Below are 12,975 nucleotides of genomic sequence, written 5' to 3'. Positions count from 1 at the left end.
TGGCTTTCTAGAGCCAATTTGAAGGCTTATGCAGATGCAATTCACCAGACAGGTGCTGCTTTAGATAACTGCTGGGGATTTATTGACGGGACAGTTAGACCCATATGCAGGCCGAAACAAAATCAAAGGGCTGTTTACAACGGTCACAAAAGGGTCCATGCAATCAAATTCCAATCGGTAGTTGCACCAAATGGTTTGATTGCCAACCTGTTTGGTCCTGTAGAGGGAAGGCGTCATGACAGTGCTTTGCTTGCAATGTCTGGGCTTTTACCTCAACTGGCAGAGTATTCTTTCTCCCCAGAAGGTCAAGCACTATGTCTGTATGGTGATCCGGCATACCCCCACAGGGTTCATTTACAACGCCCATTTTCTAGAAGACCTTACCTGACACCAGAAGAGCATGCATTCAATCAGTCCATGAGCAGAGTTAGGGTGTCAGTTGAATGGATTTTTGGTGATATCATCAATAGTTTTAAATTCATGGACTTCAAGAAAAATCAGAAAATTGGGTTGAGTCCTGTGGGTCAGTTCTACATTGTCAGTGCTCTCCTTCGTAATGCCAATACCTGCTTGTATGGATCAAGTACCTCAGAATATTTTAATCTCCAGCCTCCTGCACTTGGAGATTATTTCATATAAATATGCCAAAGGAGACCAGCAAATTTAAAACCAAAAAAGTTTTTTTAAAAACTACCACTTGGCCAATTATTTCAAACTCAGTTATGCACACGGTTTTGACAACTTTCATGACTACATTTCATCGAAATAATAACATACTTTAGTGCTTAGAAGAGGACAGCTCCAAGTTGCAACTCCTAGTTTCAGGCAAAAACAAAAAAAGCTCTGTTGATATAGTACCAAGCACTCTTATTACAGCCTTGTGCACGGTAATTTTCACAAGTAACACAGCAAAGGTCAATAGATTGTAAACTATCTTAAATTTAAAAAAATACTGCAATCAATGTTATTAAGGTTTGAGCATTGCTATTTGCAAATGATTTTCAAAAAATTTTGATGTTTCTTGTTGGAAAAAAGTACAGGCTGAAAGGCTGAAAGTTGTAATGTGGAAAAAGTTCAGAATATAAGTAAATTAACATGTTTTCTCAAGTAGCTACTGCTCTCAATAAAAAGCAAAATTTTATTATAAAAATCATGCTTATTAATAGAAGAGAAATTTTGGCAGATGAATGGAATTTTCAAATGGAAGCCACAGTGATTCAACCCTTAGTATTTAAGTTAATTGTAGGCATTTGCATTTTTAGAGAAATCCATGAGAGCAACAAACTTTAAGCCATGCACTTCTGAAAATATGGTAAGAAGATGGAGACACCAATGGTACTTCATAGACACCCAAATTTTAACCAATTCTAAGCTTTCATTGGAGTGGGTAATATTTGAATTTTCAAATTTTGGTCAATAAAATGTTTTTAAAAAAATACCTCAAAGTTACTAGTCTGAAGAGCTTTGTTTAATTAAATTCATTATCTTAAAATTTTGCTCTTTGATCTCCTGCAAAATAATATGCTGCTGTTGCTGCTGTTGATTCAAAAAATTGACTTTCTCCTCAAGCTGCAGCAGCATATTATTTTGCCATTCCTCCCTTTGGCAACATTGTAGTTTCCCCTCTACTTCCTTTTCTTTTATTTTCAAGGCCTTCTCTTTGACATCCAGTTCTCTTTCTTTCAACTCCAATTTCTTTTCCATAAAATGCTTCCCCCTTTCATTTTTTTCTTTCAAATACTCAATTGTGTCTGAGCCATAATAGTGTCTCTTCTTCTTCTTTCCTGTTCCTTCCTTCTCTCTCTCTAATGTCTCTGCTAATGTTTCCATTGAGCGCTTTCTAACATTCTCTGCGACTTGCTTCTCATTCTCCTCCCTCTTCTTTTCAATTCCTCTCCCAGTTTTCACTGCCTCCTCCATCATTTCAATAATATTTTCTAGGGCTTCATCAAGCTCTGTCATTTCTGGGGATATCCCACTTGCTCGTTCCTCGCTAGCCATTCTTTTTCTATAGTATCTCTCCAACTTTGAGAATCTATCTCTTACTGCCCTCTGGTCCACAGAAAACTTTGGGTAACTTAAAGAACTCAAATTTTCTGCAATTGAATCCCAGCATTGGCCCCTTTCTCTACTACCCACTTTAAATCTATATGGCTCCAGAACAAGAATCTCACGGCATAATGCAACATCATGTGCAGTTGTCCAACTCATCTTGGGCCTAAGCGAAATTTAGCTTTAAAATAAATAAGAAAAGCGCAAGAAACATAGACATTTTTTTGCCAGTAATATTTATAATTTTATACAAACTTTAATGCCAAAGGATTCAAAATATCCAAAAATAAAGTTAAATGTACATTGTTCAATTAAAATGTCGCAATCTTATACATCGAAGGCTCAAAGGAAATTTTGAGATTGAATTACTAGCATAATAATTTACACAAAACAAGAACTACATCAGTTTCGATAGTCTACCTGTCACAAATAGATATTTTTTAGAAATAAACGTTAAGATATCTTCTCCTCGTTCGGATAGACACATGATAGGCCTACTACTTCGATAAATAATTTACGGAAAGTTCCCTTCGACGGAAGAGGGCTATTAAATCTGCAAAGTGTTTAGAAATACATAAACTAACACACATTTACATTAAAAGCAAGAAATCAATGTTCTATATCGATTCTTCAATTCGTACTGATAAGAACTAACATTTGAATTCGGCTTGCTTTCTTCTCATTTGATGCGCTCATCTTGCGTTTGATAAAGCAAAGAAACAACGTGTTCTAAAAAATGAAAAGTTTCTGATGAAAGTTTGTTGAAGCTCATTTTGATATATTATTGAAACAAAACGATTAAGCCAAAATATTCCTATAAAAATATAATGCATACTCACAGATCTAAGACGACGATGAATCCGGAAAATCTCGGCCTCTTCGATTTCACTACGACCAGAAATGGGGGTTTCCTTGGAGGATCGCGCTAGATCCAGGCTACTTTGGGTCGTCCTATTGATCGTCGTCGTGAATCGTAAGCTCTCTAATGTGATATTTAGGTGAACCGAGAACTGGACGGATTTCGTATTGTATCACATATAGATAAATAATCACATTGCTTTTTTTTCCAAGCATAAAACTTGGGTTAAACGAAGAATTAAATAAAAATCCACTTGTGACTGCCGAAACAAATCTTTTAAATGGCAGGAAACTGTTATAATCAATCAATTGTCACGTTATCGGAACATTTGTTAATTATAAATTTATGTTATGTAATTTCTCACAATCTAGATGGGAATAACTGCAACACTAATCCGTGTGCGAACTCAGGAACATGCATTGTCGTGTCCCAAAGTTACAAATGCCAATGTACTAATGGCTATACGGGAAAGCACTGCGAAACTGGTAAGTCAATTTTTGTACTAAAAATAACAAAAATGAATTATGGGCTGCATGTAGGGCTCCAAGGAGACGAGGGAACAGTGGGAGAAGCAGATCAAAAAAGGGGAGGGAGGAGGGAGAGCAGAAATGAGAGAAGATGAGAAAGGGGAGGTGAGGCAGGGGATGAGGGGGGAATAGGTTTAAGGCAAACATAACTTATCTGTTGATCGTAACAACCTAACTACGTATATGCTAGTTGACACCAAATGCAATTTTATGATGTCATCATTTTGTGCTCGAGTTTTTAAGTAGAATATGATAAAAAACAGTCAAAGATTGCAATGAAAATTCTCCTCATACAAAGCTAATATATAAGCTGATCAAAGTGTTATCAAAGTTATTTCAAGTCATTAGTTATCATTGAATTATCATCCTGTAAAAATGATTTAATGAAAAACAATGAAGTCAAATTAGGGCTCTCTTAAACCCACCTTAAAGTGCATTTTTGTGTTTTGAGAATTTTGTGAATGGATAGTAGCTTTACCGGGGGTTTATGAAATATAATTGCATATTGTGTTCTCTTAAAGTATTGTATTTTATATAACAATAAAGCATCAATGTAAAAATATTTGATTGTTAGTAGACTGCAATTTCCTCCAACATAAATCATTATTATAATCTTTATGCAGATATCAACGAGTGTTACAGCTTGCCTTGCTTTCATGGTGGGCAATGTGAAGATAATGTAGGAGGATTTTCTTGTCACTGCTTGCCTGGCTATACCGGAGTCAACTGCGAGACAAGTAAAATCGAAGCATTTCGATTAAATTGATTTTATTTTGGAGAAGCTTTTGCATACCATTTTATTATACACAGTGACGCATTCAGCACATCTAGGAGTGGAGGGAATAAAATTTCCAGAAAAAATCTTTTCCCTCAGAACCGAAAACTCCTGAAAATATTTTCTCCATAACACATTCCCATCATACACATTCCCATCAGAAAGCTCTCCACTCCAGGGTACAGCATAGGATATACTGCACCAATCTAAAACAGACTTGTCAAGAATACTCTTTACTTTTTCTAGTAATCGTGAGAAATCAATTTTCTTTCAGCTAATGGATAAAACCAACAAAAATATAAACTTTTACATCCTACTAGCTTTGTCATGCCCAGTTATGTTAACCAAATCGTTGACATGATTTAAACTTGTCCTCTAATGAAAAAAATAGCCGCTCCTCCATTGCTTCTGGCTGAGGGTCATCTTAATCCAAAAGTGGCAAAGAAAACTGCCGTTTATATAAAAGATCATGATTGTTTTGAAATCAAGAAATTTTCACGAAATTGAAGCTGTTTGAAATATTAAGATAAGGGCTGTCAAAATTTACAATAGTAGCTAGAAGGAAATGTCAATCAATAAGAAATTGGATTTTCTACACAAAGAGAGTCTTCATGCCTTTTAATAAATGTTGTTTTTAAAATAGATGTCAATGAATGCAGTAGTTCCCCTTGTCAAAATGGAGGCCACTGTCAGGATGAAGTGAATGCATACATCTGTACATGCGCAGCAGGCTATCAAGGAGAAAATTGTCAAACAGGTTCACTAGTTTCATTATAATGAAAAATGGCTTTAAGAGTTAGAATGAGTATGAAACTTGTTGTAATCATTTGGATTTTGGTTCGCTAAGCAATTTCTTGCTGTGTCACCATTTCTGTTTCGGCCTGTGAATACTTTTGCTCGCTGATTCTACATTTCGGCTACTATTGGATCTGGTAACAGGTCATGATTCTATATCGATCAGGTCCTCCGATGTTTGTTGGAAAGTTGGGGGGCCAAGAGCAAATTGAAGACCTCTTACTAAAGAAACTACAAGAACCCCCATTGTTTTGCAAAATATTGAGGGACATGAAGGACCTGTGGTAAACTTGTTGAACTAGAATTCACGATTAAGAATTAACGTTGAGATAGTCACATGATTTCTGGCCGACGTCGATGGGTATAGTATCGATTCTTGTGAAAACACAGGCAGCTACATGAAGACATCATTCAGTTCAATTGAATAATATGTATGTTACAATAGCAAATAATAGAAAATAAATTAAAATGCATCAAACACATAGAAGGCGTTTATGTTTATGATATCTGGACACAACCCATACGTGTAGTTCTTCCGTAAATGTATCTGTGAAATCCTAACAAGATTTCAGATATAAATTCCAATACTATTATTTTCAAGATTACAATGAATGCAGCAGCAGTCCCTGTCAGAGTGGGGGTACTTGCAATGATCATATCAACAGTTACAGCTGTACGTGTGCAGCGGGTTATCAAGGCATAAACTGCGAGACAAGTGAGTTCACTGTCTTAAGAATGCGAGAAAAATAAATACCATTAATCATAGAAAGAATTAACTTGAATTTATTTTAAGGTTATTCCTAAACCGAAAGATTTTTTTTTCATGAGGCCCTAAATGCTAAGATAGAATATTTTACTTGGATTTATATTCCGCTAGCCATCTTATGGTTCTATCGCGTTGCTCCTGATCGTTTTGAATCTGTTTAAAGTTTCCAGTAGTTTCTGCATTTCAAAGAATGCATATGGAAGATCTAGAAAGGCAAAATAATTATGAAAAATACTTTTATGGCATTTGTTTTCTCAATGATTGAATGTATGATAATGTAAGTTTTTGTCAAATCTAAAATGGCAGTGAAATATTCAAAGAAAAGGAAAGCAACAGTTTGGGTACAATTTAATCTCTTTGCTTATCAAGCTCTAACATGAAACAGGTGCTCCTATGTTTAAAATCAATCCTTTAACCTAGGATTAAAATCATATGAGCTTAGTAGTAGCGTGTGTGCAAAGGCGGAGCTTTAAGCTCTCAAAAAATGCAATAAGTGTCAACCCTATTGACTTGGAGTCGATGGATCATAGACCTAAACTTTGATTATTCAGATATCTTTAAATCGTTTTGATACACCGCGAATCCTTTAAAAAATGTGCTTTGCCAATAAAAATCAATTTAGAACATTTAAAATCTTAAATTAACAACGATAATCTAACTCAAAACATCATTGTTTTTTCAAGATATTAACGAGTGCAGTAGCAGTCCTTGTCAGCACGGAGGAACATGCACAGATCAAGTCAATCAATACACTTGCAATTGTGCTCCTGGCTATACTGGAACCCATTGTGAAATAGGTTTGCTACTTTCTATAAAACGAAAAAAGGCTTTTGGAGTTAGTATATGGCTATAATTGTCAATAACAATGCTAGGAAGTCAAATGAATAAAACGGATTCTTTTGCAAATATAGCCACGGTTTATAAACAACGCCTTTTGCATTATGTTGGTGTTACATTTGCAGGTTTAGTGAAAAGTTACTTTTTCATTTCTGTTCTTGATCATTAGAATTTTCCATGTTGTGATTGTATTGAATTGTTTGTAATGAATGTAAATCTTGAATTAGGGATGGCTTAGTGCACACCATTTTTCATCTACAGCGACTGAAGTACTAATTGTGATACTGTCTGTATTGCAATTTGCAAATAGCCTGCTAACGGCTGCAAATGAATCATTTTAATATTTGCGCCAAAAGTAATTCTCTTTCAATTTCTTAAGAAATAATGGAGTGTTCAATAGCATTTCGATTAAATTGATTTTATTTTGGAGAAGCTTTTGCATACCATTTTATTATACACAGTGACGCATTCAGCACATCTAGGGGGTGGAGGGAATAAAATTTCCAGAAAAAATCTTTTCCCTCAGAACCGAAAACTCCTGAAAATATTTTCTCCATAACACATTCCCATCATACACATTCCCATCAGAAAGCTCTCCACTCCAGGGTACAGCATATGATATACTGCACCAATCTAAAACAGACTTGTCAAGAATACTCTTTACTTTTTCTAGTAATCGTGAGAAATCAATTTTCTTTCAGCTAATGGATAAAACCAACAAAAATATAAACTTTTACATCCTACTAGCTTTGTCATGCCCAGTTATGTTAACCAAATCGTTGACATGATTTAAACTTGTCCTCTAATGAAAAAAATAGCCGCTCCTCCATTGCTTCTGGCTGAGGGTCATCTTAATCCAAAAGTGGCAAAGAAAACTGCCGTTTATATAAAAGATCATGATTGTTTTGAAATCAAGAAATTTTCACGAAATTGAAGCTGTTTGAAATATTAAGATAAGGGCTGTCAAAATTTACAAAAGTAGCTAGAAGGAAATGTCACTCAATAAGAAATTGGATTTTCTACACAAAGAGAGTCTTCATGCCTTTTAATAAATGTTGTTTTTAAAATAGATGTCAATGAATGCAGTAGTTCCCCTTGTCAAAATGGAGGCCACTGTCAGGATGAAGTGAATGCATACATCTGTACATGCGCAGCAGGCTATCAAGGAGAAAATTGTCAAACAGGTTCACTAGTTTCATTATAATGAAAAATGGCTTTAAGAGTTAGAATGAGTATGAAACTTGTTGTAATCATTTGGATTTTGGTTCGCTAAGCAATTTCTTGCTGTGTCACCATTTCTGTTTCGGCCTGTGAATACTTTTGCTCGCTGATTCTACATTTCGGCTACTATTGGATCTGGTAACAGGTCATGATTCTATATCGATCAGGTCCTCCGATGTTTGTTGGAAAGTTGGGGGGCCAAGAGCAAATTGAAGACCTCTTACTAAAGAAACTACAAGAACCCCGGTTGTTTTGCAAAATATTGAGGGACATGAAGGACCTGTGGTAAACTTGTTGAACTAGAATTCACGATTAAGAATTAACGTTGAGATAGTCACATGATTTCTGGCCGACGTCAATGGGTATAGTATCGATTCTTGCGAAAACACAGGCAGCTACACGAAGACATCATTCAGTTCAATTGAAAAATATGCATGTTACAATAGCAAATAATAGAAAATAAATTAAAATGCATCAAACACATAGAAGGCGTTTATGTTTATGATATCTGGACACAACCCATATGTGTAGTTCTTCCGTAAATGTATCTGTGAAATCCTAACAAGATTTCAGATATAAATTCCAATACTATTATTTTCAAGATTACAATGAATGCAGCAGCAGTCCCTGTCAGAGAGGGGGTACTTGCAATGATCATATCAACAGTTACAGCTGTACGTGTGCAGCGGGTTATCAAGGCATAAACTGCGAGACAAGTGAGTTCACTGTCTTAAGAATGCGAGAAAAATAAATACCATTAATCATAGAAAGAATTAACTTGAATTTATTTTAAGGTTATTCCTAAACCGAAAGATTTTTTTTTCATGAGGCCCTAAATGCTAAGATAGAATATTTTACTTGGATTTATATTCCGCTAGCCATCTTATGGTTCTATCGCGTTGCTCCTGATCGTTTTGAATCTGTTTAAAGTTTCCAGTAGTTTCTGCATTTCAAAGAATGCAAATGAGAGAGTTAGAGAGGCAAAATAATTATGAAAAATACTTTTATGGCATTTGTTTTCTCAATGATTGAATGTATGATAATGTAAGTTTTTGTCAAATCTAAAATGGCAGTGAAATATTCAAAGAAAAGGAAAGCAACAGTTTGGGTACAATTTAATCTCTTTGCTTATCAAGCTCTAACATGAAACAGGTGCTCCTATGTTTAAAATCAATCCTTTAACCTAGGATTAAAATCATATGAGCTTAGTAGTAGCGTGTGTGCAAAGGCGGAGCTTTAATCGCTCAAAAAATGCAATAATTGTCAACCCCATTGACTTGGAGTCGATGGATCGTGGACCTAAACTTTGATTATTCAGATATCTTTAAATCGTTTTGATACACCGCGAATCCTTCAAAAAATGTGCTTTGCCAATAAAAATCAATTTAGAACATTTAAAATCTTAAATTAACAACGATAATCTAACTCAAAACATCATTGTTTTTTCAAGATATTAACGAGTGCAGTAGCAGTCCTTGTCAGCACGGAGGAACATGCACAGATCAAGTCAATCAATACACTTGCAATTGTGCTCCTGGCTATACTGGAACCCATTGTGAAATAGGTTTGCTACTTTCTATAAAACGAAAAAAGGCTTTTGGAGTTAGTATATGGCTATAATTGTCAATAACAATGCTAGGAAGTCAAATGAATAAAACGGATTCTTTTGCAAATATAGCCATGGTTTATAAACAACGCCTTTTGCATTATGTTGGTGTTACTTTTGCAGGTTTAGTGAAAAGTTACTTTTTCATTTCTGTTCTTGATCATTAGAATTTTCCATGTTGTGATTGTATTGAATTGTTTGTAATGAATGTAAATCTTGAATTAGGGATGGCTTAGTGCACACCATTTTTCATCTACAGCGACTGAAGTACTAATTGTGATACTGTCTGTATTGCAATTTGCAAATAGCCTGCTAAAGGCTGCAAATGAATCATTTTAATATTTGCGCCAAAAGTAATTCTCTTTCAATTTCTTAAGAAATAATGGAGTGTTCAAGCAATCCATGCTCTGCTCCACGACAGTGCATTGACGAAATAGGCAAACACGCGTGTGTGCGAAGTGAGTACCGTTTTTCTACTATCAAACGCAGCATGTATCTATGTTACACAGGGCCTCCGACGAAGGGGGGGCCGGGGGGCCTTGGTCCCCCCTCTTTTTTGCAAAACAATAGAGTTTTTTCAAAATCTTTTGTTATGGGTGTTAAATTTTCCCTTGCCCCCCCCCCCCCCACATTTAAACCTTTGTCGGAGCCCATGTTACACTTTATCTGAAAAGAAAACAAGGAAGAAGGAAGATTTACCATAAGGTTCATTACTTAAGTCAAAGCTGTCAGGCTGTCAGGTTTATTATTTATTTTTAGGTGAATATAATCTATTTTTGGTTTGTAGGTATGAAACTAACTTTGAAATTCGTCTTAACCTAATGAAATTATGCAAAAGCAACTGTACACCCTAAGCTTATACAGATCCTAATGCTAACAGTTCATTTCAGATGTAGCCTACGGAAAGCAATCGAAGCAGTCTTCCAATATGCATTCATATACCTCTGCTGAGAGGGCTGTAGATGGAAATAGGAACTCTGACCTTGGTAGTGGATTTTGTGCATCGACAACCGATTCAGATCAACCTTGGTGGGAGGTTGATCTTGGGCAGTCATTTCTAATTGCTGGAATTCAGATCACTAACCGAGATACACATTTGGAAAGGCTAAGGGACTTTGACGTGTTCGTAGACTCAAATTTGTAAGTAGCGATTGCTTATCTAAATTCTACACTTAAAGGAAGGGCATCGAGAGCTAGTTAGGCTGCCGAGCTTAAAAGTAAGATATAAATGGAAAAGCAGTAATCCCCTCGCCTTGATGCCCTTAAAAAGGAAAGTGGCAGATTGCTTCAGATAAGATCCACTCAACTGGAAGGTTAACCAATTAGGTTTAATGTTGATATTTTATGTCCCTGGACAAAATTGCAAGAATGACTTTTGCAAGGGCAAAATTTTCCAAAAAAATAGTCTTGGATCGAAAAATTATGTATACTGTAGATGTGCTATTTTACTTTGTATAAATCGATAAATTGTCACATAGTTAATAAATTTGTCAAGTAACAACATTCATGAGGTGAATAAAGAAAATTAAAATTTGCAAAAAAATACGTCTGACTTTTCATAGTATAACGTTGTTATTCAAATTTAACCGACACAGAACTACAACTATTAATGAAAATGTTTAAATCTATTTCAAATAAGGTTGAATGAGACCTATCCAAGCTAAAGTTTTATTTATTCATCCCAGGTGTTTCCATTTTGCAAATTCATTTGGAAGTGGAACATCTTACTTCCCTTGTAAATCCTTTGTCAAAGGACAAAAGGTGAAGGTCAAATTGAAGGGACATAATGTTTTAACACTTTGCGAGGTCGATGTAATTGCCTCTAAAGAAGGTTTGATATTATTCTTTATTTTTGTAAAAACTAATCTCACTCCTAGTTGAAAAGTTGAAAAAGAGAAAACAAATATATTTTGTATACACAAGTCCAGGACCACCAGTGCCAGGGGGGGGGCATGGGGGCAATTGACCCCTATTTGAAAAAGGTGTCATTTGTAAAATATATTGCGTGAATTTTTCTCACTGCAAAATATTCTGATTTTAGAAGCTGAATAAAATATCCTTAATCTAGGCGTTATTGAAGAACTATTCACTGAAATTTCCTTTAATATCTACTTGGTCACAATGCAAAAAGCGCAAGCTCCAGTGACAAACAAAATCAACTACTAAAGAGACTGTCAGTTAGGCGAAAGCTATAGATACAGGCTTATATTTTTTGCCAGGGGGGAGAAGGGGGGGAGGGCTAAAAAATTAATTGCAATTGCTAATGGTGGCTGCCAACAGCACAGGGTAGAAAGAGGCCTAGCTGAGGGTTCTAAGGCGATTTTCTTTACATTTTTCATCATCTCTGTTATTTGATCTTGATTAAATCTTTTGAGATTTTTTTTTTCGTGAAACCAAGAATATAAAAAATTAGTCTAAAAAATCGAAAGCCAGCTTTATTATTTCCGAGGGGGGCTGACCCCCAATATGTCGTCAGGAGGGGCTTAAGCCCTGGACCCCTTTTTGTCTTTTGCAACAAACGCATTATTGAAAGGTTGGCAAAAAACGTCCTTCATTTACCGATGATCAAAGGAGGACTAAACCATTGCATGATTATTTCGATTCACAAAGAAAAGACTGATAAAATAAATCTAATCAATAGCTTTTCTATGGCAAGGTAGAAGGTGGCAAGTTATAAGAAAAATAAGTACAACTTATTGTAAAAGAAATATGAATCATACATGTAAGGAAGATTTACACCCTCAAAACTTCAAAGCCCATGAGACGAGGAGCTATTCAATTAAATATGATCTATTCAATAAGTATGAGTGCGTGATCCCTAAATAGAGAATATAGCCGTGATTGCTTTCGATGAAAATAGTTCTCACCACATGCAATGTGTTTCATTCTCAAATGTCTTAATTACCATGAAAAGTGTGTCAATTTTGGCATTTATTAATGTTTTGGAAAATAGGTCTTTGTTCCTTTTTTGTTCGTTTTACCCCCCCCCCCCTTGCTCAAACCAGCGTCCGGCGGCCCTGAAGTCGAGTTTCTTTTTTGATGTTGACAAATTCCAAATTAAGTAAAAAATGCAAGACTAATGCGACATTGTTAAAAAGCGACATTGTTAAAAAAATTTGCATGGGAATTGAAATACATTCAAAGGCATTATTGTAGGACATGCGCAGTAGTAGGTTTTCATTGCGATTGGTTTCAAATTGGCTACCTATGTGTAGATGTCTACTTTTATATTCTCTTTTATGATATGACCATCTTCTTTTTTCAGGTATTGCTGTGAATAAAACAGCAACTCAGTCATCTCTGTTTGGACATGGAGCGGCCTGGAAGGCAGTTGATGGTTCCTACGGAGAAAGCTATGATAATGAACAATGCACCCATACCGATGAAGGGTTGAGTTGGTGGCAAGTAGACCTGGCTAAACAACATATTATTGCGGCAGTGCAGATTACAAACAGGGATGTATTGTCAGAAAGGCTGAGCAATTTCACTGTGATGGTGGACAGTCAGATGTTAGTATTAATTAAGAATACAAGCACA

The 12,975-nt window shown here is 35.6% G+C and overlaps 3 protein-coding genes across 4 annotated transcripts in view; 2 read left to right on the top strand and 1 right to left on the bottom strand.

Annotated features, from left to right (window-relative positions):
• LOC135683917 (uncharacterized) overlaps positions 1-639 on the top strand; it is a 1,080-nt gene extending 441 nt beyond the window's left edge. Inside the window, exon 1 of the mRNA XM_065199315.2 lies at positions 1-639. This exon is cut by the window's left edge and continues 441 nt beyond it. Coding sequence (XP_065055387.2) covers positions 1-639 — 639 coding nt within the window.
• Positions 1-12,975, top strand: part of LOC135688438 (uncharacterized) — a 33,214-nt gene that overhangs the window by 15,463 nt on the left and 4,776 nt on the right. For both annotated transcript variants that reach the window (XM_089113872.1, XM_065205285.2), the window contains exons 4-15: positions 3,283-3,396; positions 4,062-4,175; positions 4,857-4,970; positions 5,610-5,723; positions 6,458-6,571; positions 7,682-7,795; positions 8,435-8,548; positions 9,283-9,396; positions 9,816-9,896; positions 10,329-10,578; positions 11,124-11,269; positions 12,704-12,947. In XM_089113872.1, coding sequence (XP_088969998.1) covers positions 3,283-3,396; positions 4,062-4,175; positions 4,857-4,970; positions 5,610-5,723; positions 6,458-6,571; positions 7,682-7,795; positions 8,435-8,548; positions 9,283-9,396; positions 9,816-9,896; positions 10,329-10,578; positions 11,124-11,269; positions 12,704-12,947 — 1,633 coding nt within the window. The remainder of the gene's footprint in view (positions 1-3,282; positions 3,397-4,061; positions 4,176-4,856; positions 4,971-5,609; positions 5,724-6,457; positions 6,572-7,681; positions 7,796-8,434; positions 8,549-9,282; positions 9,397-9,815; positions 9,897-10,328; positions 10,579-11,123; positions 11,270-12,703; positions 12,948-12,975) is intronic.
• Positions 1,434-3,017, bottom strand: LOC135683920 (uncharacterized). Its single transcript, XM_089113876.1, has 3 exons — positions 2,892-3,017; positions 2,708-2,781; positions 1,434-2,218 (listed from the first exon to the last, which is right to left on the bottom strand). Exons 2-3 carry the CDS (start codon positions 2,746-2,748, stop codon positions 1,450-1,452), a joined length of 810 nt encoding a protein of 269 aa, XP_088970002.1. The 5' UTR covers positions 2,749-2,781; positions 2,892-3,017; the 3' UTR covers positions 1,434-1,449.

The sequence above is a fragment of the Rhopilema esculentum genome, chromosome 19 (genome assembly GCF_057945365.1).
Source record: "Rhopilema esculentum isolate cy_ngs chromosome 19, ASM5794536v1, whole genome shotgun sequence".
In the NCBI taxonomy this organism is placed as follows: Eukaryota; Metazoa; Cnidaria; class Scyphozoa; order Rhizostomeae; family Rhizostomatidae; genus Rhopilema; species Rhopilema esculentum.
This window is presented reverse-complemented; position numbering and strand designations above follow the sequence as displayed.

What these genes read in the sequence shown, in the direction of transcription:
- LOC135683920 (XM_089113876.1), bottom strand. Translation starts at nt 2,748, where the DNA reads ATGAGCGCATCAAATGAGAAGAAAGCAAGCCGAATTCAAAT. An exon ending in AAAGCAAGCCGAATTCAAAT is followed by an intron (nt 2,219 to 2,707) that starts GTTAGTTCTTAT and finishes AATTTCGCTTAG; the next exon opens with GCCCAAGATGAGTTGGACAA.